The sequence below is a fragment of the Rhamphochromis longiceps genome, linkage group LG19 (assembly GCF_057381845.1).
Source record: "Rhamphochromis longiceps isolate RC_006_pf linkage group LG19, R_longiceps_female_GT1.1, whole genome shotgun sequence".
Classification (NCBI taxonomy): domain Eukaryota; kingdom Metazoa; phylum Chordata; class Actinopteri; order Cichliformes; family Cichlidae; genus Rhamphochromis; species Rhamphochromis longiceps.
In genome coordinates, this window is record NC_140575.1 from 23,895,895 (window position 1) to 23,922,326 (window position 26,432).

The window sequence follows — 26,432 nt, forward strand, 5'->3', positions numbered from 1 at the left end:
TGGATATTCAGTCAGGCACAGTTCAAATCCGGGAAGTCCAAAGACGCAAACAAATCTGCACAACAGCAGGCTAAATTACTTACATTTACAACTCTCCTGTCTACTATCTCTTCATATTTGAAAATCTTCTGTGTACGGTGTTTTCGGCATTCTGAAAAATAACAAATGAAATATTTACATGAGGTCTGTAAAACTGGAAAAAATGCAAAAATTAAGAAAAAGAAATCTTAACAAACTTAACGAACCTGTCATGTGTTTCGTACATTTACAATACCATAACGTCTAACCTTTCCTTGTCCTTTTTTTGTTTGGGACATCCGAGGTGTACACCGTAGAAATTGAGGGAGCTGCAGGATGTGGAGATGGAGAGGAGGATGCAGGAGAAAGCAGAGATGAAGAGGAGGATGCAGGAGGAAGCAGAGATGGAGAGGAGGATGCAGGAGGAAGCAGAGATGAAGAGGAGGATGCAGGAGGAAGCAGAGACAGAGAGGAATATGCAGGAGGAAGCAGAGATGAAGAGGAGGATGCAGGAGGAAGCAGAGATGGAGAGGAGGATGCAGGAGGAGGCAGAGATGAAGAGGAGGATGCAGGAGGCTGACAGAGGGAAGATGTTGGTACAGGCTCTAAATGAAGAATAAATTCCTCGTTTAGAGCCTCTGGGTCTGGGACTGGTCCAGCATCGACACTGTCAGCAGAGGATGGTCCAGCTGCTGGTGGAGAACTTTTAGCAGGAGGTGAAGCTTGTAATTCTGAAAATTTTTAAATATTAAACATTCATTAAAATGGGTTGAAAAAATGTACAGTACACATAAACACATAATAAGTAGTGATTTGCATGTTTTCAGTTAAGTTTTTACTAAAGATACAACTGGTAAATATTGGCATCAAATAAGTCATCTCACACCCTCACTGACCCAAATCATTCAGTACAAGTGCCCTCTAGGGTAGTGTGACATCTGTAGTGCTTTTCTACATTGTACATTAATAAATTAATGAGTGTGACTATAAATCCAGATAGATAATGACTTTTTCCTCTGATGACACTACTTTCCTGACTTTGTAGTGAATAACATTTGACACTTCAAGCTAGTACTGTGACTTAGGAGTTTTGTACAATGGTGATGCTAACTACCTCAGGGAGGTAATCAGGTAACCTCTTAAGAAGTATATAAGTTATTTAAGAATCTTGGTGTTCATATTGGTAACATTATATAACATTTGTTATACTAGAAAGTCTCGAAGAGAATTATCAGGTCTGGTTTTCATGAAGATTTTTAAAATTACATTTGTATATACATGAGTGTGAAAGACCATACTATACACACACACATACAAAATTGTTCAGGTGGGTAACACCAGAGGTTCAGTATGGCTAGCTTTGGTGATGTGACCGACACATGGGGAGGTAATAAGGCAGATATAACACTATTTTCATGTTATCAACAGGACATGTAGGGCAGCTGTCACCTCACAGCAAGAAGGTTACTGGTCTGAACCTTGGCTGAATAATAGAATAGAACAGAATAGAGTAGAGTAGAATAGAATAGCTGGTGACTGTTAACTATCCTCATCCTCACCATCTTGTTTGTCTCTATGTACCCCTTCTTATCTAGGGTGTACCATGATTATCACCCAAAGACAGCTAGGATAGGCTACCTGATAAGGACACCTGGTTACAGATAATGGACAAAGCATATCTTACTTCTCAGAAGGTGTTCATAAAGCTTCCTCATCTTCATGAGGATGTCACGTGCAGCACCTTCCGCTGGTTCGATCTGAGTGATCACGTCTGTTAGGTATTTTAGTACCATGGTAGCATTTACTGGATATTGTTTTATAGTGACATTATGCAGGAAAACTCTGTCATTCAATAAGGCCCCTTTGTTTTAGTTATTTTTCCTCTTTGACCCAAGAATTGATGTGTGAGAATCACAGGCTGGTACAAGGTTGAAATACCACAGAGATCACTCCCTCAGCTACATTAGTTTCTTAATCTTTTAGACGCCTGTTGAAGGCCAAATGGTTTGTTTCAGATTTCACTAATGTAAGAACTCTTCGTTTTGTGCCTTGAAAATATGTCGCTGAGATAATCACAATTGTAGCTGAACTAATAAACTACACAAAGGATGCTTCTTCACCCAAGGGCAGGAAGACGCTGCCTTATCTTGGTCTGTACTGGTTTAAACTGATAAATCTGCTGTCTCATGAATTTTACCCTCTATATAAACTGTTGTACTTGTGAATAAAGTTGAGTCACTTTGGGAAGACAATCTAAAGCAGTCTCTGTTTTCTTGTTCTCCCAAGCTGCTCCCGAGCTGCTCGTACTAACACGCTGAATGGCATGCTTGAATATTACTTGAGAATATATTTGACTGTGTTACAGACTAAGGGACATTCTCTGCTGATAGGTGAAGGTACATTCTCTGCTGATAGACGTCCACGCCTCGGAGGAAGCCGATCCACGGAGTAGGCCCTGGAAACAGTTTCCTTCAACGTCCCCTACTATACGGCCCTTACGGTCAAACTGTCCAAGAAACAGAATTGGTTGGTAGCCCAGGGCATGTAGCTTTGAAACCTGCAAGAACAACAAAGAAAACATGCAGCCAGTCTTTCATGTAAGCAAAGTGATGTATAACAAACCTTTAAGTTTCACATCTTTGTTGTTTTATTGTTGTCGATAGTTAAAAAGTATTTATGGTGACCAAACCTGTAAATGTATGATAAAATCCATCTTGAAATGTTTTGTCTCTCAGTTAATAGCCGATTAAATTAAAAATCAGAAGTAGCTTAAATAAAAATAGTTTTTAACAAGTTTTTTCTAGTTGGATGTCTTTAGTGTGATGATGTTATTCTTTTTTTTTTTTTTTTTTACTTTTTATTTTATTTATTTGAACAACTCACCTGTCCATTACGCATACAGTTTCTTCAGAATAACAGAATACAAAGAGAGTCACAAACTCAAGACAGTGAAATTAGAAAGAAAAAGAAACAAACAAATATATATGTATAAAAATATAGATACATATAGAATAATAATTAGAAAAATAAGATAAAGTAAAACAAAAGAAAAAAAAGGAAACATGCCTGTGGTATCAAACATTTCCATCATTCATTTCACTTTTTTTTTCTTCTTGTATGCTCATCTTCATTCAGTTCAGTCTTTTTCCCCCTTCCGTTGTACGTCAACCATTTTCCCCAGTCCTTCAAGAAGCGTTCTTCCTTTAATTTCAGTTTATATGTAAGGTTCTCCATCTCCATAATGTCCTCCACAATTGCTACCCACTGCTGCTTTCCTGGTGTTTCTGTCTTAAGCCAGTTTTTGGTGATGGCCTTCTTTGCTGCCAAAAGGAGAATCTTAGCCAGGTAACGATCCTTTACATCTACAGTACCTTCCAAGTACCCTAGATACAAAACAAGGCAGGTTCTAGGAATAATATAACCTAATATATCACAGAGAGCTGAGTGAATTTTAACCCAGAAAGTGTGAATTTTTCTGCATTTCCAGAAAATGTGTGTATGGTCTGGTTCATCCCATCCACACAGCCTCCAACATTGTTGTTGTGTATTGGTTTGTTTATTTTTAATCTTAGGTGTAATAAAATAGCGAATTTGATTTTTCCAGATGAATTCTCTCCACCTCAATGAGTGAGTTGTATTCTTATGTTCTTTCCATGTTTCATACCACACCCCCTCAGTGATTTCTTCACTCAGCTCTCTTTCCCATTTTACTTTAACATATACAGTTGATTCCTGTCTTGATTCCATCAAACATTTGTATAGGGTAGACACTGTTTTTGGAATAACACTTTTATATGCCAGTATAATTATTTTTATAATAGGATGGATTTTGTCTTCCTCTATTTTTATGTTTTTATTAAAGTAATCGCTCACCTGTAAGTATCTGAAAAAATCCTTGTTTTTCAAGTTGTATTCCTGTTTTAATTCTTCAAAACTTTTAATTTCTCCTTTTTTGGTTAATAAACAAATTGCTGTGATTCCCTTTTCATTCCAATTTTTAAAACCAAGATCCAATTTTCCTGGTCTAAATTCTTCATCGAAGGCTATCCATTTTAGCAAACCAAGCTCTTTGCCAATCCTGAACTCCCTTACTGTATCATACCATACATTTAATGTAAAGGATATTATCGGGTTCCTATCTTGGTCTTTAGTTATGTATTCAGGGGTCTTTTTCATACCCATGTTTGTTTGGATTGGGACATTGAGTGTGGAGAGCTCCACATCCTTCCAGCGAGCCCCATAATCATCACTACACCAATATGTTATCTGGCGTATCTGTGCAGCACGAAAATATTCTTTTAAATTAGGAAGCGACATTCCTCCTTTCTCCTTAGTAAGCTGTAAAGTAGTGTATCGTACCCTTGGCCGCTTGCCTTCCCAGACAAATCTAGATATATACTTATCCCATTCTGAGAATTGGGTTTGAGGTATGCTTATCGGAAGAGAGAGGAATAAATATAGCAATCGTGGTAAGATATTCATCTTTATCACATTTATCCTGTCACTAAATCCTAATGGATATGTATTCCATCTTTCCATATCCTGCCTTATCCTGTTATTTATATGTCCATAGTTACTTTGATATAGTTTGTCATAGTTTTTGGTTATATTTATACCTAAATATTTAAGGGTTTTTGCCTCCCACTTTATTTCCCAGTCCTTAAGATTTTGAGTTGGTATACAATTAAACATTAGAACTTGAGTTTTAAGTATATTTACTTTGTAGCCAGAAAGCGTACCAAATTTACCTAACATTTCTGTAAGCTGCATAAAAGAGTTTGTGGGGTTTTTGAGGGCTATCAACATGTCATCAGCAAATAGACTAATTACATGCTCTTGTCTATTGATTTCTATTCCTGTTATTAGGGCGTCTTGTCTAATCATTTGTGCCAATGGCTCAATATACAAGGCAAATAAGGTTGGACTTAAACAGCAACCCTGTCTAGTTCCTCTCTCTAGTTGGAATGTCTTTGTCAATGAGCCGTTAACTTTTAGTCTTGCAGTCGGTTTGTCATAGAGAGATTTATTACATTGGATTGATTTCGTAGTGAACCCGAACTTTGCCATGGTTAGGTACAGGAAGTCCCAGCTGACTCGATCGAAGGCTTTTTCTGCGTCTAAACTTATCAATGCAGCCGGTATCTTGTCTTTGTGTATTTGGTGTATGATGTGTAGGGTCCTTCTAATATTGTCTTGTGCCTGTCTATTTTTGACAAAACCTGCTTGGTCCTCATCTATCAGGTCTGGTATAAATGACTGGAGCCTATGTGATAGGATTGTAGTATAGATTTTATAATCAACATTCAACACCGATATAGGCCTGTAATTTTGGCAGTATTCTCTTTGTTTTTGTGGTTTTGGCAGCACCGTGATAATTGCCTCCCTCCAAGAGGGGGGAATCACATGTTTAGTGTGAGTCCAATTAAGAGTCTGGTGGAGTAAGGGTATCAATTCTTTTCCACATTTCTTGTACCATTCGGCAGGAAACCCATCACTGCCTGGTGCCTTGTTTGTTCGTAATTTTCCAATCGCTTTCTGAATCTCGTCTATCGTTATTGGTGCCGTCATGCGATCATTTTGTATTGTTCCAATAGAGGGTAGATCTAAGGAGTCTAAAAACATTTTAATATCATTTAGGCCATTGTTAGTAGGTGCATTTTGTAGATACAGGTCCTTATAATAATCGGTAAAGATACTTTCTATCTCTTCTAGGTTATGTGTCATTTGTTCTGTCTTAGAATTATACAATTTGTTGACTGTTGTTTCTGCCTGTTGTTTTTTTAAACGTCTTGCCAATAGTCGTGCAGCTTTAGGGCCTGATTCATAGTAGCTCTGTTTTACATATCTTGCTTTTACTTCCATGTCATATAAGAGTAAATTATTAATTTTCTTCTTAATATCTTTCATTTGTTGTTGTATCTTGACATCCACCTTGCGTTTGTGTTTATTCTCCAATTGTGACAATTCATCCACATATTCATTATATTGCTTCATTCTTTCTCTTTTAAGGTTACTTGATATTGCGATTCGTTTCCCACGTATAACTGCCTTCAAACAGTCCCATAAAATAATTGGATCGGTTTCACCATTGTCATTTTCTTCTAAATAAGTTTTGACATCTTTTTGTATTTGTTCTACCACGGATTTATTGTTTAATAGCCCCACATTTAATCTCCATATTGTGTTTCTTGGTCTACCTTTAAGATAGATTTTTAAGTAGATAGCACTATGGTCCGACACATCTGCCACTCCAATCCAACAATCTGTTATTATATCTCTATTCCCTTTTTGCATAAAGAAGTAGTCTATTCTTGAATATACATAATGTGTTGCTGAATAATGACTATAATTCCTCTGTAACGGATGCAAAGCTCTCCAGACATCAAAATAGTTAGTGTCTTCCAATGTATATCTTACTAATTTTGAAATTGAATTTTTATTTTTCTTCAGGCTGGTTGTGTCCAAGTCACTATCTAGTATCACATTAAAATCTCCTCCACATATGCATATACCTTCTGCTTCAAGCACAAGAATATCAAAAATCAATTTAAAGAATTCCTTATTACTTTCAGGGGGGGCATACACATTCATCAATGTGACCATTGTTTGATTAATCACACCCTTGACAATGACATATCTACCTTCCTTATCCTTTATTTCTTTGTGAGATTGAAACTTAAGGGAGTTAGTTATGAGAATTGCAACCCCTCTTTTCCTAGAGTTTGTATGAGAGCTGTAAAAGGTGTTTTTGAACCCAAATTTCCTCAGTTTTTCATGTTCTATTTTTGATAAATGAGTTTCTTGTAGGAAAGTTATCTGTGTCTTCTCCTTTTTCAGTTTAGTCATAATCTTGGCTCTTTTAACTGGGTTACAGATTCCATTAACATTTAAGGACATACACTTTATTTCTTCATGTGTAGTGAGCATTATCCTTTTGTGATCTACCGGCTATCTTTTGAGACCCCCACAGGCACTCCATTGAACCCTTGTTTAAACAAAACATTTTCATCAACAAGTTACAACTTAATTTAACTATGTACAGATAAGAGGACTTCAATAAAGAGGTACCAGCCACCTTCCCCACCTGTTGTTCCTCTCTTTGTTTTTGGGGGGTATGTCTCTCATATTGAAAGGGCCCCCCTCCAGTAATGAGATATGACTCACGAAAGATTGTCACACCCATACTAGTCATTATTGTGTACTGTCCATCCCTAGCCAACTTTGTGTTTCCATATTATCCTACCAGACACACCGTGAATCCATCTTGTTGTTATACGTCTCCTTATACGCCTCTCATGCATGGTTATCGTTATGCTGAAATTCTTGAAGTCGTGATGATGTTATTCTGATGTGAATAACTTTTTTATTTATGCTCTTTTATAAATTAATATTTTATGTGTATATACATGTCTTGTTAGTTTCTTACTTCATGATATACAAGAAAACATTGACAACTGTGATTAATAAAGAATTGTCTACCAGACCAACCACTTATTAGATCAGAACTTTTAAACTTACTGACAACTGGGCTGAATTAACCACCCTGCTCGCATTTCTGTTTTTTTTTAACAGAGGCAGCCCAGTTACTGTTTTTAAACTGTTCTTGTTTTTTTTTCAATCCCTCCTTTAGGTTCAGGCTGCCCAGGCATCCACTGCATGTCTTCCTGTTGCAGGTGTTTGGGGCCTGACAGGAAGGGCATGGTTTGGTTTTTGGCTTTGTCATTTCTGCAAATGAAAATGGAACATGTAGGGATTATTTCAGGTCTGTTTTGGAGAAACGATTACAAAAATAATTTATGACCAAAGAAATAACTTATATTACGAGGCAGTATTACACCATATTTAGAAAAAAAAATCAATTACGAGATTAAAGTCGTTAATATTGAGTTAATTACGTGAATAGGGTTAAAAAAAACCTGAATTGATTACAGAAAAGATACATTGCTAAAATAGAGCAGTACTAACATTAGCTGGGTGGCCAAGCAAGTGTCTTGCACATGAGAATACATCACAAAAAAAAATTAAATAAACTTTTGCAGAAGTAGTTCTCTTGGTACACAGACTGCTCTGTGAAAACATTTCAAGTTTAATATCAGTTTAATATCACTGAAATTAATATTTCAGTGAACATGCAAATTACCCACAGTTTATCACAACTTACTTAGCTAGGATCTGCCTCGTGTCCAGTCGAAAACTTCGCTGCAGGACCGTGAGTTGAAAGATACATTTACTACGACTCCCAAGATGCATTGCAGTAAAAACCATCCAATCGCCTTGCTTAAGATCTGTTGACGTGTCGCTAAAGGCGCGCTATAGATAAATATTGCAATTTGTAAAAAATAAAATACTAAAATTTGCAATTTTTAATTACATAATTAAACACTGGGCCAGTTTAATTTCGTATTATCGCTGGTTATTATTTTAGAGTAAATAAAGGAATAACGGGTAGCACCAAGCTGTTGTTATCTTCATTTCCATAGCGACGGCGGTTGAGGATTATGGGTAGTGTGCAGTTACGGGATTAGTGCGTCTGCATAAATTGGTCTGATTGGTTGGAGCCGAGCGCATCCAACACTAACAGGAGTGGTGTATGAATCTATAAATGTGTTTTACGTGTGAAATGAAAATAATAAACCTAACAAAGGATTACGTACGTTAAATCTGCGCACTTTCAGATCGTGAATCAGTTTGGAAAACACTGTGTGATGGCCACAACATGAAGCGATTTTATTGTTGAATTATCAGTGATACTTTCACGTGTTTTTGTTGAGAAATGTTAACGATGTCATTAAAAGAAAGCATTAAATTAGGGAGAAAAACCCGTTCGCGGAGAGGGTCCCCGGTTCTCCAGTTAGATTGTGCTTCACGGCGTCATGTTTCGCCGTGACGGGGTTATTATTGGAGTAAATGGATGGCTGGAGCCTCTGCTCGAAGCGTCTCTGATTGCCGCGAGCGGGTTCATATTGGAATGAATTGACAACCCACAGCTTCACATAAAAACGTGGAAGGGTACCTTAGGCGTCAGCATGAGAAGTTAAGGGACGTGACAAATCGTCATTATTTTACGCGTCGGGAGTGAGAACGGGTTGCTGAGTTTGTGGAATCGTACCTCAGAGTCAGTTTTAGCAAAAAGGACAGGAAAGTCTTTCTCTTTCAGCCCATAAACACAGTGTGGTAATGGTGCAGAACGCTCTATCTGGCCAGAGAAAAACACACAAATGTGGAAGTGGATTTGCACAAAAAATTATTTTACGCGTCGGGAGTGAGAACGGGTTGCCGTGTTCGTGTTTTCCTCCGAAAACAATAAGTTCCGTTGGAGCAGCCTTTCAACGCCTCTCTCTGTGTCTCACAAGAAAAGTTGACCCACACAACAAAGTAAAGCTATTTTTCGGCTACGAGCCGACAGGGACCCCGCCGTATTAGTCAGAGGTCCCTTTACTACAGTTCGGAGTCGCGGACCTTCAGTAATAGTAATAAATCACACAGCAATAGTACATTCACGTTGTTGTAAAAAGCATGATAATATATTAAGTAATCCAAAGTATTCAGAATACGTTACTGTCATAACCGAATACGTTACAGATTACATTTTGGGGGGCATGTATTCTGTATTCTGTAATGGAATACATTTTAAAAGTAACCTTCCCAACACTGATTATATGTGGTTAAAATAGATATAAAACATATATCTATAAAATATCTGAAATCACACACACACACAAAACCCTGATAAAAACCGAGTACGGAAAAAGTTTACTGTAAAAACCACAAACACGTTTAGTGAATTATTTTCATAACCTGAAATGCAAATATAAATTGTAAATTTTAAAAACCTGTGTACAAACTTTGGAAACAATTAAGTTAATACAACCATTTACCTAAAATTGCAACCACCACGAATACTAAAAACTAAAACTAAAAACTAAAATTAGTCGATATCGCTCTCTCTTTAGCCACACCACTCCCCCAAATTTTCCCTGTTCCTAAATCACCAAATCCCACGTGTTGTCATATCATTTTTATCGGTGGACATGGTACACTATTCCACCAATAGGAAAGGGTGGCATTTTTTCCCTTATTTGCGCTGTCCAAATGCCATTTTTACCGTTTCTTTTCACACAAAACGTGACGATAGTATTCTTTTTTCCATCCATCCATCCATCCATCGCATCTTTTTTTTTTTAAATTTAATTAATTTTTTTTCTTATCATAACTCCGGTCATTGTGGCTTATCAATAAAATATAAAAACTGACATATAGTTTGAAGTCTGGACTTTCAACACAAGCCGAAATAGAGACCCTGATGCTAGAAGATGCGTGACTGCAGCTTGTAGCTATATCAGCTTAAATTGGTCATGTGATTTGAAGGTGTGGCTGTCCGTCAACCCAGAGGGTTAATAACACTCGCCTTCATTCCAGTTCTAGAGTGGAGCAATCAACCACCTGTGTTGAAATCGGAAAATAGCCAATGTGTTGAAATGCTTATGATTGTGTGCTCTGGCACAATCATAAGCATTGGTCGCTACTGACAACAAGAAATAAAACCGTTTGCTTTATGGGCTGAAACATTTTTTTTAGTGATGCAGGGAGGTAATGCTATGCAATATATTCAGTTTTAGAACTTATATTTAATGTTACTTGTAGCCAGACTCAGAGTGTTAATGATGGCTAATTTTAATATGCAGCATTGTGATAAGCAAAAATAGAGTGGACTTGGGATGGAAAGACATTATTTCAGGCTGGCACATGCCACCCCTGTAGGTCAGCCTGTGTTTTGTTGACCAGCTTTTTTCTCCTAAAACTTCAGTATTTGCGTTTCTGTCCATCATCTATCAGTTTTGCGTCTCTGATCTCAGCAGTTCTGCTCTCCGCAGCACCTTGATCACATTGGGGAGCAGTTTGTCTTTAAAGTCCCACAGTCGGGTGTCCACATGAAGCCGATCAAGTGGTGGATCAGTCGGAGTCCTGATTGGCGAGTGAATGATCCGACAGACGTCTGGTGGAACCTTGAACTTTGTTGCAGACATCATAAGCACATCATGCACTGAGGTCTGCTGCACTGCTCTGTAGGTGCATAAATACATGGACAATCACACAATGCCTCAGGGTTAAATGAATGCTAGTGCCGAACACTCAACCATTTGTCTCACCTTGGCTGAACTATTAACTTGTGTGGATGGTAAATATTTCTGTTAGGCTCCTCTCTGTAGATATGCACCATAATATCAAAGCCTGGCACCCCATTCCATTGAGGCAGGGGTCCCCATTTATTTTGATTAAAAGTCTTCTTGGGATAGGTGTGGTTCTCAATGAGAAATACTCCTGTCTGTAGAAGAACAGTTTAGGTTTGACAGGTGCAGGAAGGACATTTGAAAATAAATTTAGAAATGCTTAGAAAAAAATGTTACATTTGGATTCTGATTTTGGAGCGTGTTCATCAAAGACATCAGATCTTTGTGCTGGTATGGCATTATAATCTCATCAATGTCATTCAACAGGACGTAGCGGGAACGCTCCATTGATCTGTAAATGCACTCATTAAGTGTGGTCAGCTGGCCAAAGTAGTGCACGTCTCCTCCGTGCTCTGAGTGAAGCCAGCCACGAGATGGATTCAGATGCTTGTCAATGGGCCAAGGAACCATTTCCACAAAGCCCTCCTGGCTATAATTCTGCAACAGGCGGTCGAGCTCTGGACCACAGCTGGTGTTATAGATCACCACTCTGTTCACACCCAGCAACCTGGGGCAAAGTAACAGGTTTAAAGGCTTACATTTATATATTTCATTAGTTTGCTCATGCCTTTGTTATTTATTGCATTTAGCTTACAAAAATGCATTCATATTACACAGAGGAGTTAAGAAGTATACATATAACAAATAACTGGAAATGCAGAGATTTTTTGTTTGAGACAACATTTGACTTTAAAGCCACAGAAAAGCCAGTTAGGTTTAGGGGCCAGCTTCGAAAGGAAAACATTTACACAACATTATAAGGAAGTCTATATCCTGATACATGATACAGTATCTAAACCCTCCTTTATGGATGGTTTAGATACTGGTAGATTTAGGGGTTAGGATGTTTTGTGTGGCCTCAGTCAAATGTGGCCACATTTGGATAAAAAAGACAAACAAAAAAACCCGAAAACAAAAATAAAGAAAGTTGTGCTGTCAGCGTTAATCTCGTTAAAATGACGTTAACGCCATACCCACATTAATGGGGCAAATCTCCATTAGTCAGGAGAGCCTGGACAGCGCTAACGTGTTAACAAGCTAACCACGCTAACACGTTGACACCATGCAGCCCCACGCACGGGGTGAGCCACGTTAACTGGCTAATGGAGATTTGCCCCATTAATGTGGGTATGGCGTTAACGTCATTTTAACGAGATTAATGCTGGCAGCACAAAAAGAAAAAGAAAAAAAAAACATGGGTGGGGAAAACTCCATCGTTTTTATACAGTCTATGCTCCACACTTACATGTGCAGATGCACATTTAAATATCTATCAGCACCTGCTACATTTCAAAACTTCTAATACTGGAAATATTCACTTTGGTGAGAATGTCAAAGACTCTGAAGTCAAGCCAACGTTATCCTCCGCTCTTGAATACAGAAGTAGAAACACCACTGAAGAAATCCAGGAGCTTTACAATTAACAGCAACCGTTACACAGAGGTTTTGCTGCATAGGTTTCACTCTGTAGCTTGTAGTGCTGTTACTGTACTCACCTGTACATTTCCAGAGTCTCTGCAAACTGAAGCACATTGTTGTAGTCGCCAAACAGATTAGAGATGCAGACTGTGAAGTCAAACTTCATGTTTTCTTCCTTTTGCCTGTCGCTCTTTTGGTTTCTTATAGGAAGCCAGGTAGAGTCAGATGCACTTTCTTTGTCTGGTGTAGTCAAGAGAGTGACACGTGTAGCTTTGCAGTTCTGAGGAATCTGACACATGACGTCCGTAGTGGCGAAGGGAAAACCAAAGTGATCAGAATGTTGTAAAATTGTTGCTGGAGTGGTTTTACTTAAAACATTTGTGCAGCAAAAAACGCAGTGAAGGGGCTGTATGGAGTCTCTCTTAAATATGCCAATGATGCGTATATCCAAATCCTTCACTCTCTGGTCCACGTATGCTGACACCAGTAAGTGCTTGGTATTTTTGAGCGGGGTGATGGTCTGCTCAGATACTCCCAAGGAGCAAACACCCGCAGGCCCAGATGGTTTTGGGATGGATTTGTTGTTGTTGTTTGGCATATTCACATTGAATAGAAGAATGAAGATTAATGCAACAATCAAGGGGAGAGCCAGCTTCTTTTTGAGAGATTTTGCTGCATCCATCCAGCCAGCGCAGATGAAGCTAATTTCCAACCTGAGGAGAAGGTGTAGAATCACAATTACAAAGAGAAATGTAAAAATTCCTTAGAAATTTTCTTGCTGCGATGTTTGTGGAACATCAACAAACCTGTTTTCAAACTTTATATTTCATTTAAGTAGCCACTTTGATGTTGTAGGAGCCATTTTTGGGTTAATACCTTATGTTGCCGCTAAAGGTCACATTTTTTTGTTTTCGTATGGTTGGTTCATGTAAAGGTATTTAAGGTAGATGCACATAATCAGCATCAGGTGTGTTGTTAATCGTAAGAAGGCACACAGTTTATGACCACTGCGCTGTTATGTTAAAATGATGTTGGAATAAAGACCAAAAGGACTAGATAAGTACTGCTGGAGTTATTGGACTGTTTAATTAATTCATGCATACCAGTGACATCGCGTCACCCCCGTTAATTCAATTCAATTCAATTTTATTTATATAGCGCCAAATCACAACAAAAGTCGCCTCAAGGCGCTTTATATTGTACAGTAGATGCAGAGAAAAGCCCAACAATCATATGACCCCCTATGATCAAGCACTTTGGCGACAGTGGGAAGGAAAAACTCCCTTTTAACAGGAAGAAACCTCTGGCAGAACCAGGCTCAGGGAGGGGCGGGGCCATCTGCTGCGACGGGTTGGGGTGAGAGAAGGAAAACAGGATAAAGACATGCTGTGGAAGAGAGACAGAGATTAATAACAGATATGATTCAATGCAGAGAGGTCTATTAACACATAGTGAGTGAGAAAGGTGACTGGAAAGGAAAAACTCAATGCATTATGGGAATCCCCGGAAGCCTATTGCAGCATAACAGAAAGTGTGCTTCGGATGAAGCACGAGAAGATTGTACTATGAAAAAAGAATGTATTTAAAAGTTTTTAATTTGCTAAGCAAATAAGCTACTCAGAAACACCACTGTGTTTGAGCAGGAACAGGAAGTGATAACAAACACCTCAGTGGCTTCAAGCGTAGGCTTAACCTCTACAGGTGTCTTTACTGAAATATTCTTGATAGATGTAAGACCCAAACTCCAGGCTCATTTTATGTAATAACTGAATTCTGCCTGATTGTTCTCCCATTAAAAAAGGCCTTTAGAAAGCTCACCTGTGTCCCAGGATACTAGTCAATGTCAACCACTGTACTATTGAGAGCATTCTCACCAACGGCATACCAGTGTAGTACAACAATTTTACCAGAGATGGTTAAATAACACTAAACCAGATGGTAAAAATTATTGCCCAATGTATCACTGGCACTCATTTGACCAGCACAGCCCACTGAATGGTCATTAATCAATGGGCTTTGATTAGTGCTAGTTGATCAATGGTCATGACAATTTGCATATTAATGATCAAGGAACTGACCTCACAGCTTATTGTTCATTCAGTGGACTAGTTTCAGTCATTGTGCAAATGTACTGTTTATAAGGTTGGGGAAACCTGCAGTCAGCTGAGACTAAAGAAGTCACTTGGATGAGTGACGATTCTCCCACTGAAAGCACTACGTCCAGATCAACAGAATCAACCTTTTGGGATATACTTACCTGGATGATTGAGCATGCATCAAGATACCCATTTCTTTATTTGCAAGTTCACCATATAATTGATTTGGCAGATTTTTACACAAAAGTTAACTTTTTTACAAAACATGTAAACCACAACATTATAGAGCTAAAGAGTGTCCTTGAAGAAAGAAAGAAAAAACGTAAATCCTATTAAACAAGTTAGTTTAAGAAAATGGAATATGACCTGATATTGTTTGACTTATTGAGTTCTTTTGCAGCACAAAATATCAATAAGATTCACTTTAACTTCCATTTTGAATCCCCCTTCAGTTTTCTGTAGACAACCCATACTAGACGCTCCTTTACAAAATCAAGGGACCCTGTGGTAGAACTTGACCTAAGTGGCTAAAGAAGGGCAGGAGACAGATCCTGTCCAGTGTAGTGAGCGATTTATTTACCATTTTTGTGACCAAACAATATTGACAAAAAGAAATAAGAAACTCAACTCCATAGTTAACTCAGTTCAAATAAACATAACTGAACTTAAATCAACAGCAAATAAGCTCACATGCATTCAGCTACACTGACCTGCTCCTTTCTCCTCAAACACCTGCATTCGTCTGCTTAAATAGTCCACTTAACCAAACAATCTCACCCCTGGGCCCTGTTTCAGGAAGCCGGTTTGGAAAACTCAGAGTGAAAAACGACACTCACGGTTGAGTAACCCCGAACTGTCCAACTCGGAATATTCCGTTTCAGAAAGGCTGATAACAATTAGTTCAGTCAACGCGGAGTTGCTTTAACCCCAAGTGAAGCGCGCGGACGAGGATACATAAAGCCCTGATAAGCGGAGCACAGATTAAGCGAGTCACCATGGAGACGGAGGGAAAGAAGGCGCGGTCAATGTATTTCACAGCGCTTGAGGCCGAAATTCTGATGGCAGCATATGCCGATAACATGCAAATTCCGCGGAAAAAAGTAACACAGCCACAGCTGCAAAAGAAAGGGAGCATGCATGGCAAAACATAGCCGACAGAGTCAATGCATGAGTGTTAATATAAACATTGATCTAGGGATTTCCACCCATTTAACACGTTATTTTATCATATGTTATTTTATTTGTTATTTTATACATTTTATTTTGTGATGTGATGTGAGCGCAGGTGCAACCCAACAGGCCCCAAACGTGCCTGGCAGCAAGTAAAAATGAAATATAAAAATATAGTCCAAACAGGTAAGGTGTAATTGTATTATGAGCCACAGTGCTTGGTCTGTTTGTAAATCAATTGCAGTTAGAGGCTACATTAATTTTCTTTCTGTAAGCACTTATTGAAATTATCTGAGCACATTACAAGTACATATTTGCTTACTCTGTATGCTCAAATGTGGCCCGTTATAGCCAACAGAAAAAAAGCGGAGGCCCGAAAAACAGGTGGGGGTCCTCCACCACCACCACTCACAGAGGCTGAGCAGTTGGCCCTCAGCCAAAACAGTGGGCGCCCTGTGGCCGAAGGCATCTCTGCGGGGACATCCTCTGAGTCAATAACCCCGCAAGACACAAGTGCCTACATAAGGGGTAAATTCAAAATAATACATGATGTGCATACATCCTTTCTTCACAGTCACCTTTGCAGTGCGACACATTCATTTGATAAACTCTTTACCATAATGAATTATTTTGTAGTGAAGTTATTTTCCGACTGATTTTGCCTTCCCTCAGCCTTGGTTGTCTTTGAGAGCATAATGACAATGAAGTGTAAGGTGCTTGGTATGTTTGTTAATTGCCATTTGGTCCCTTGTAAGTTATAAGTGACCTGTATAAACCTCATATTCTATCAGTTGATGGTGGTGGTGTACTGCATCTGGTGCAGCCTCCTGTTGAGCCAGACCAACATGCAGTTGTGAGTAATACTCCACAGATTATATGAGTTTACAGTAGAACAGCAATGTTGTCTATTTCTTTACTACAGGAAAATAATGAAGAAACATTGACAGCTGTTACAGAGGAGGAAGCAACAGAGACACTTTATGAGGTTTACATCTTTTAATACTTTGTGTACAGGAAATACAGGCGACCAATAAAGCCAGTTGAACAAAAAATCTGTTTATTCTTCTTTCAACATGTTGAGGTGATGGGTCAAAAGAAATGATTGTGACATATGGTGTCTCTGACTGCTCTTCCATCTTGTATGTCCGTGGGAGGGTCAGGATGTTCATGGTTTGGATCACTGCTGATGTTTGGTTCAGAAGGACAGTGTTCTCCTCTAATTGTGGCAATGTTGTGAAGAATCACACATGCCACAATAATGTCACATGCCCTTTCTGGGGTGACCCTGAGTCTTTGCAGGCACTGGAACCGGGCCTTAAGCATTCCGATAGTCATTTCAATTCTGGCTCTTGTCCTGCAATTAGCCAGATTATATCGCTGCTGTGGGCCCGGTTCAGGGTCAGGGTAAGGGGTAAGCAAATAGGGTAAACATGGATACCCCCTATCACCAAGCAAGTAGCCAGTGAACTCTCCTAAGACAGAAGGATACACTTCAGTTCAAATGTCCCTGAAGCAATTGGTCTTTATATATTTTAAAGTATTCTCAACTCACCATGTCCAAATTTTGTGCTCAGTGTACATTCACGGAATATTTGTGAGTCATGGACAGAGCCTGGCCACTTGGCTTCCACATTTGTGATAATGTTGGCAGCATCACATATGATCTTCACAGTGCAGAGAACACAAATTAGCATCCATTACTATGATGAAATAATTTGTTAGTTTGAAATGCTACAGGGAACTATGTACCTGTACATTAATGCTGTGGAAAGACTTCCTGTTCACATAGTCTCCTTCATTTACTGAAGGAGCAATGATTGGAATGTGAGTCCCATCTATACAGCCAATCACGCCTGGGAACCCTGAAAATAAATGTGCAATTTAAGTAGTAGTCCAAGTATCACCACATCATACATTAAGTTTTGGTCATCCTGATACCTGCAATTTTGTGGCATCCCTCTTTGATAAATCTTGTGGGTCTATGACCGGGGAGCACCACAGACGAGTACAGGAGACGTTTCAGTGCAACTGTAACATTCCTGACTGCCCGACAGACGGTAGCCTTGGAAACGTGCTCAGCGTCACCAATATTATACAGAAAGCTCCCGTTTGCAAGAAACCGAAGTGCAATACAAATAATATGCAATGAACTGAGAGCATGTCCGCGATGTGTCACATGCGTAATATATGGCCTGAGGATGTTATCCAAATAAATTATAGATTGTGCTGAGAAACGGTAACGTTCGCACAGAAAATCATCAGGAAATGATAAAATGTCCAAACGCGCTCTGATCACTCTCTCCCGGCGGAGAGCTCTGCGGAGAATTTGGGCTTCACGATCTACTGGCTCTTCAAGGAAGTGGCACGCCATGTCCGACACTTCCTACTGTCAGGTTTCCGACAAAGGGGCGGAGACAGTCAGGGTTAGTTGTAGTAAACCTGCTAGGGGGCAGGTTAGCTTCACGGAGTGTGTCGTCATAGTGACTCACTCAGGCTGCAGCTGAACTCGCTTTGTGAAACCGAAAACCCAGAGTTTTCGTTAACTCAGGGTATACTTACTCAGTTTTTCCACTAAACCGGCTTCCTGAAACAGGGCCCTGGACTATTCCATTAGGTAGGTAAGGCAAACATTTCCCTACTCAATTCTATACTGCTACCAGAGGTGGGACCAAGTCATTGTTTTGCAAGTCTCAAGTAAGTCTCAAGTCTTTATCCTCAAGTCTCAAGTCAAGTCTCAAGTAATGTCAGGCAAGTCAGAGTCGAGTCTCAAGTCACTGGTGTAAAAGTCCGAGTCAAGTCACAAGTCTGAAACTTTGAATTTCAAGTCCTTTCGAGTCTTTAAAAAAAACAAACGAAAAAAAGAATGTTGCAGTTATGCTAAATGTAAATATTAGACCATGTAATTTTTAAATCTGTGTTTTTCTCAACACATGACAAAATAGTGAACTTAGAAAATATACACAAATTGTGAAATTGCACCTCTTTAAAATGCAGCTCAATTAAACCTAGCTCCAAGAATAATTTTCACCGACAGTTCTGAGATAAGCTGCATGTTATTCTTGGATGCGGTTGTAGGACCAGCTTTAAAATCGCATGACAAAAATATCATACATATTAAAAAAAACTGCATCACCAACGTAGCCTGGACAACATTTGCTAGTTAGATGAAGTCAGCTATCTCATTGTAGCATATTTATATGCATATTTATAATTATACGGTTCTTGGAGTGAGTGCATACACTCATGAAGTTTAGTAACTTCAGGTCACTGCAACAAGCCCAGGTACAGTTTACCGACGGATGGGTGCAGGACCTTGAAATGCACCGTGTAGAACGAAAGACCATCGTACGTATCATAAGTTTACCAGTCTCACAAATTGTCGTCATAAATACACATTCCTTAACCGTTTATTAATAGGACCTTTGAGCTCAACGGTAATTAATTAGTAGTGGAAATAATTTCTGGTAGCATCACAGAAATGTAGCAGTGACAATAATACTGTATGCTGTAATCGTACTGGACAATTAGTGATACAAAACAACTGTTTTATCCTGTGAATAAAAGTATATGTTTTTGTCAATGTACCATAATAACAGAAGCGAAACGCAATATTGTGTCAGGACAATTCACTATTTATGCACAATAAACAAAGGAGCATAGCGCGACAATTTCTGTTCTTGCTTGTAACCTATATCACCAATTATGTTATGAAAATGACGTATTAAGTACTAAAAGACACTGACCTTCGTGTAAATGCTTGGAGCAGACTAACCTGTGAGCTGGAGTGTTCTGGGACGTTATATTTGGTCTTTGAATGGCTGCAATCCAGGCCATCCGTCGCGTCTTTGTTACTTCGGAAACATGAACAATTTCTCTTCAACGACGTAATCCGATAACAACCGATCTCTTTACCCGTCGGCTTCCCGTGGCTGTCATGCGACCGGCTATTGCAGTTAATAATACAACAGCTTCTTGACATTTTTGTGTTTCTTTTTATCGCTGTATAACTGATTTTAATTGAAAGCCTGCGTGCGCTAGTGTAACAGAGTTAATAATACATATGAAAAACATGCACTTACCTGTTCTTAATTATCATTTTAAGTGTGAATTTTATCTTTTTTTTTTTAAATTGTATTTTATTTTGAAAACCCAGAAACCGGATCTCACCCTAACGTTTAGAAGCTGCTAAGGCTTCCGCTCCTCACAGCGCGCGCTTGCACTGTGAGGGTAAGTCCGGTAATGAAAGGCTCTGGCATTTTTATGGTTTCTGGTGTGAATGTTGTTACATAAGTTATATATGTCGATGTATATAGGTTCATATTGATATTAGAAAGTTTCTGTGTAACTGAAACAAAGGCGGGTTGCTGTTAAATAGTGTTTCTGCCATATTTATGCTCTTTGGCAGTTAGTCTTTGTCAGCCCCCTAGTGGTTGCTGCGCATAGCAGGAAATGTGTTTGGATTTACCGTTTTTCTGTGCTTTTTGTGATGTTGCTTTACATTGTAGGAGCTACAATTGCCGGTACCACCAGAAGACACCTGTTGAATGTGTTTTATGTCTTCTGCAGGTATGTGAGCTTGTTAACAGCCATTTTGTCTGTAAAGCACAAGCAAGTGAAGATGTAATGCGCTATTGTTAATTTGTCCACTAGAGGGAAATGTTTAGTCGGTGGTATTTATGTTTATCCTGTTATTTTGTTTTATACGATTGTGGAATGTATTTTATTAGTCATAAGATTTCTTTTGTATACAAGCTTAGTATGACAGACTGTAAAATGGGAGAAATTATTATTTTCCACCTTTTCTTTATTAAAAAGTTAATTGTAAGTCTGTTAAGACAGCGCGCGCTTGCACTGTGAGGGAGCTACAATTGCCGGTACCACCAGAAGACACCTGTTGAATGTGTTTTATGTCTTCTGCAGTAAACTGTGAAAAGCCAACCCTTCTGAGCGTCTGTGATTCTTGAAGAGCTGGAAGTGTTACACTGGTGCCGTGACCATTCGGATCTTCAGATCAGCTTGATGCTCATCGCCGTGGCTGCTGTTCTGCTCCCCTGCTGTTCACAAGTTGAATGTGGGTTGTTGTAACCAAGTGAGTTTAGACAAAAGAAAAACCCAAACAAGCGAAACCCCCCCCCCCCAAAAAACAAAACAAACAAAAAGGTGAGGGGTGTGACTGAAATAAGACAAGGGTGAAAGTGTCTGTGTTTTGATATACAACGTGTGGTTATACACTCAAATTATTTGGACATTATTATTATAATTTTTTTTTTCTTTCCCTCGTTTTGCTACTGTTATACTGTTATTTTTCTTATTTTTATCTCTGGGTTTGTTTGTTTTTCTCTCCCTAACGGAGTGCACATGCAGTTATTATCTTAAGTGTGTGATTTGACGATGGATAAATTTGTCACTCCAGTACTACCTAAGGGTAGAGGTGCCGCACTAGTTCATGCAGTTGACGCCAGTAATGTCACACAGTTTGGTCCTGTGAGCAGTGACACTGGGCTAGGCCAAAGCCCGAGTTTTATTCCCATCGGTAGGGGTGTGGGTGATATGCCCCAGGTTTCCACTCCAATTAGAGACAGTGATACTGTACACAGTTTTACTGACATGGTTGAGCAAATAGGAGCCCAGATTGGTGAATCCATTGTTACTAAACTGTTGTCAGCTGGCGTTGTGAACCTGATTGGTGACTCTAAGACTCAAACTGAGCAATGTAACAGTACCGCTCGAGATGTACCACATGTAACTGTCCATGTTAAGCCCAATAGGGAGCTTCAAATTTTTAGGGGTGATGGCACAGACAGATGTTCTGTTCAGGACTGGATTGACATGGCAACAACCTACCTGTGGAAGCAAGAGGTCCCCATTCATGGCCAGGCTGACGAAATTATTAGCCACTTAATGGGGAAGGCCAGAGATGTGGTCAGAGTGGCTCTTCGTAGTGACCCAGGTCTTGATGTCAAACAGAAACCTGATCTGGTCTTTGGTGTCCTTCGCCATTACTTCAGTGATTCTTCATCGTGCCTCCCTCTTGCTGACTTTTATGCAACGCTCCCTACCAGGGGTGAAAACCCGGTAGATTATTGGATAAGACTGAACAAGGCTGCTGAACTAGCCATAGAGGGGCTACGCAGACAGGGGCAGACAGCGACCCCTTTAACTCATGACGTAGCATGTATGTTTGTGAAACATTGTCCTCACCCCGAGTTGTCTTATGTCTTCAAGTGCAAGCCTGTCCATGAGTGGACTGCTCGAGACGTACAACAAAGGATTGATGATTATCAAAGGGAGGTGAGTGCTAATGGTAGAGCCAGCGGCGCTGCACAGTTGAAGGGCTATAATTCTACGATCACCACCGTACACCCGAACGCCTCACCTGCAGCTGCTGTGCCGGAGGGACGCTCCCGAAGCTTCTCGCCCCCATCCTCAGGTTTTCAGGGGTTAGTGGACTCGTTCCCCTCCACCACTGCAACACGAGATCCCCTCGTCGGAAGTCTGAGTTTCTCCCCTTCGACTGCGGTGAGTCAAAATCTTCAACAGTCAGAGGAAAGGCTCATGGGTCAGATGGTGGATATGTTTCAGGCCATGATGGAGAGAATGCAGCACCACAACACTCAGACACCAAGGAGAGGGGCGTTTAATCAGTTCTCGCGAAATAGACGGAGGAGGGAGGATGCCTGCAAAGTCTGCAGTGATCCAAGACATACCACAGTATCACACTGCCTATCTGACAAACTGTGCTTTTCATGCTTTGCTCCTGGCCATGTTCGGTTGTCTTGCCCGGCTAGTACGTCTACCCAGGTCCAGCCGGAGGGAAACTAACCGACCTGTATTCGGTGGGAGGCAGTGCAGGTCTTACAGGAAACTCCCAAACTGCTGATACCTGTGATGCGGAGTCAGTGTATGAGGAGGCAAGACAAAAATGCAAAGATTCTGAAGTTATCTTCCAAAACGTTCACAAAGTCGGCAATAGTGACAGTCTTTTCTACACTCCCGTCACTTTCGGTGGGCTTTTGAAAATGGGTGGTATGCTGGACAGTGGATCCATGGCCTGCAGCATGAATGAAGCAGCCGAGGTGACTCTGCGTGAGTCTGGACTGATATCTGATCAAGATGTTATCAAAGTGGATGTGACCCTTGTTGGGTGTGGAGGACTACGTGTGAAGCCTAAGTATGCCCTCAATGTGGAAATGGAGGTGTATGGCTGCAGAATGATAGTTCCCATCCTGGTGGTTCAAGGGCAGCTTGATGACCTGATACTGGGGACGAACGTCATTAAGCACATATTACACCAGTCTAAACGTTGTGAGCCCTACTGGAACACGGTCTTCAGTAATTGCTCTAAGACCAACCTTGAGACTGAAAACTTTCTGTCTATGCTTTCTGGTTTGACCCCATGGAAAGATTCGGACGTCCCGGACAAAGTGGGCACGGTTAGGTGTAACTCAGCTGTGTCCCTTGAACCGGGTCGCGAATATCTGGTATGGGGAAAACTACCAAAGAACATCAATGTCTCCCCTGGCAGTACAGTGATGACAGAGCCCTCGTCATCCCGCTCAGCACCCAGAGGGATTTTGGTTGCTAGATTGGTTACTCCCTTGTGGGGTGATAGATGGGTCCCATTGAAACTGATCAATATGTCTGAGCAGCCTGTACATCTGCGACGTAACGCCAAACTAGCAGATGTGTACTCCTGTGTGGCGCTCGAGGACTTTGATGCTTCAGCGCTCCAGGAGACAACTCTGGCTAGCAGCCATCAGTCGGCCATGTCGCCACAAGTCACGCCCACCTCCATGACGGAGAAACTCAAACTTGTTGGGCTTGGTGATGTTGACATAGAGTCCTGTGAGACATCGGGACAGTGTAAAGAGAGGATGGCTGACCTGGTTTTGCAGTACGAGGATGTCTTTTCCCGCCATCATCTCGACTGTGGGGAAGCCAAAAACTTTGTGCATCGCATCCGCCTCTCAGATAACAGACCTTTCAGACTTCCCTACAGGCGTGTGCCCCCAAGCCAGTACCAGAAGCTGAGACAAGTGTTGACTGAGATGGAGGAGAGGGATATCATCAGGAAATCGACCAGTGAGTATGCATCACCATTGGTGCTCGTGTGGAAGAAGAATGGCGATCTACGCATTTGCAACGATTTCCGGTGGCTCAACAAGAGAACCCTGAAGGATGCCCATCCTCTTCCACATCAAGCAGATTGTCTGGCTGCTTTGGGGGGAAACAGCCTGTTCAGTACCATGGACTTGACATCTGGCTTCTACAACATGACGCTGCATGAAGATGATAGGAAATATTCTGCCTTCACCACGCCCATGGGTCTATATGAGTATAATCGGCTGCCGCAGGGTCTGTGCAACAGCCCTGCAAGCTTCATGCGCATGATGACCAGCATCTTTGGTGACCAGAATTATTTGAGCCTGTTGTGTTACCTGGACGATCTCCTGGTGTTTGCTCCAGACGAGGACACTGCCTTGCAGCGCCTGGAAATGGTGTTTGAGAGGCTGCGCGGGCATAACTTGAAGCTGGCCCCCAGAAAGTGCTTCTTCCTGAGGAAATCCGTGAAGTTCCTCGGTCACATCATCGATCAAAATGGGGTATCAACAGACCCATCCAAAGTCGAAGTTATCGCAAACATGAGGAGCGTGGACCTCATGGACACTGATGGAGTGACTCCTTCCCAACGAAAGGTCAGATCATTTTTGGGGATGATTAATTACTACCAACACTTTGTCCCCATGTACTCTGCTGTTGCCAGACCTCTGTTTGAGCTCCTGAGAGGTGCTGTGAAGAAGGGCAAGGGAACAACTAAGGTGAGGCGGCCATGCAGGAAGTTGAGTGCTTCGGATTGGACATCCAGAGAAGAGGAGGCTTTTGAGAAGCTCAAGAGCTTGATGTTAAATACAGTCGTTTTGGCTCACCCAGACTTCTCTCGCCCCTTCTTGCTTTCGACAGACGCATCACTGGATGGCATTGGAGCAGTGTTGGCTCAAATCCAGGACGGTGGAACCAAGCCCAGACCGATTGCTTTTGCCAGCAAATCCCTGTCTCAGTCTCAAAGAAACTATCCAGCACACAGGTTGGAGTTTCTGGCGTTAAAGTGGTCAGTCTGCGACAAGTTCAGTCATTGGCTCAAAGGTCACAAGTTCACCGTCTGGACTGATAACAACCCCTTGACCCACATTTTAACCAAGCCAAAGCTGGACTGTTGTGAGCAACGCTGGGTGGCTAAACTTGCAAGCTATGACTTTGACATTAAATATGTCCCAGGCCGTCAGAACATTGTGGCAGATGCCCTGAGCCGATTGCCTTTTGTGAAGGATAATGTAAGTGACAGACTGCTGGCTGAGAGATATGCAGACTTCCTTAATGAGGCAAAAGATGTTTCACATGCATCAATCCAGGGGGCGTTTCGGTGGTCCACCGACTGCAAGGTGAATGGTGGATCCGGTGGTGGAGCTTCCATCATGTCCCAAGGCACGCAGAGTCTGCATCCCTTGGTTCTGGCTGAAGATGCTGTCACAGCTGTTTTGCAGTCACATGTCGAGTGGGATGTCGGCCCAAGAGGGAGAGCAATAGAGGCTTTACATCACCTGCCACAGATGGTGTCCCCCGGTCTGGAGGCCTTACCTGCCCATTCAGAGAGAGAACTTAGGGACGCACAGCTGCAGGATGCAGTGCTTTCCCGCGTCGTCTTCTACGTTGAGAGACACAGGAGACCCTCGAGGAGAGAGCGGGTAGGGGACCTAATCCTTGTTAAAAGATACCTGAGCCACTGGGAGAAGCTGGTCCTCAACAACGGCGTGTTGTACAGAGTTTCCAGAGACCAGATATCAGGTAACAGACGACTGCAGTTCGTGGTTCCTGACTCGTTGAAGGCTGAGGTCCTCCGAGGAATCCATGATGATGCCGGTCACCAGGGCCAGTTCAGGAGTTTAGACCTGGCTAGAAAGAGATTTTTCTGGTTGAACCTTGGGCGTGATGTGAGAGACCATGTACGGGGATGCCAGCGCTGTGTAGTCAGTAAAACTATCGAACCGGAGGGACGTGCTCCTTTGGTCAGCGTGTCCTCGTCCAGACCGTTGGAGTTGGTCTGCATCGACTTTTGGTCGGCTGAGGCCTCACACAACAAGTCCGTCGACGTCTTGGTCATCACAGACCACTTCACTGGCTGGGCGCAGGCCTTCCCATGCAAGGACCAGTCGGCCAAACAGGTTGCAAGGCTTCTCTGGGACAGGTACTTCTGTGTGTTCGGGTTTCCGGAAAGGATACACAGCGACCAGGGTGCTAATTTTGAGAGCCAATTGATAAGTGAGCTCCTCAGGGTCTCTGGTGTGAAGAAGACACACACGACACCTTACCACCCGATGGGGAACGGCAGTGTGGAGCGCTTCAACCGGACTCTGGGTGGAATGATTCGTGCCCTACCACCAGACTCGAAAGTGGACTGGCCACGTCGGCTACAGACTCTGACGTTCATGTACAACTGCAC

At 41.3% G+C, this 26,432-nt stretch overlaps 1 protein-coding gene across 10 annotated transcripts in view; it reads right to left on the minus strand.

Moving 5' to 3' along the window:
- Positions 1-2,489: 2,489 nt before the first annotated feature.
- Positions 2,490-26,432, minus strand: part of LOC146646804 (beta-1,4-galactosyltransferase galt-1-like) — a 47,224-nt gene continuing 23,281 nt past the window's right edge. For 5 of the 10 annotated variants that reach the window (XM_085391086.1, XM_085391088.1, XM_085391087.1 and 2 more), the window contains 6 exons: positions 12,746-13,381; positions 11,427-11,757; positions 11,169-11,344; positions 8,180-11,082; positions 7,537-7,743; positions 2,491-2,575 (listed from right to left, as the gene is read on the minus strand). In XM_085391086.1, coding sequence (XP_085247212.1) covers positions 10,851-11,082; positions 11,169-11,344; positions 11,427-11,757; positions 12,746-13,381 — 1,375 coding nt within the window. In that variant the 3' untranslated portion in view covers positions 2,491-2,575; positions 7,537-7,743; positions 8,180-10,850. Of the gene's footprint in view, positions 2,576-7,536; positions 7,744-8,179; positions 11,083-11,168; positions 11,345-11,426; positions 11,758-12,745; positions 13,382-13,474; positions 14,055-26,432 lie in introns of all 10 variants that reach the window. The other 5 variants (XM_085391092.1, XM_085391094.1, XM_085391091.1 and 2 more) reach the window with 3 other exon arrangements.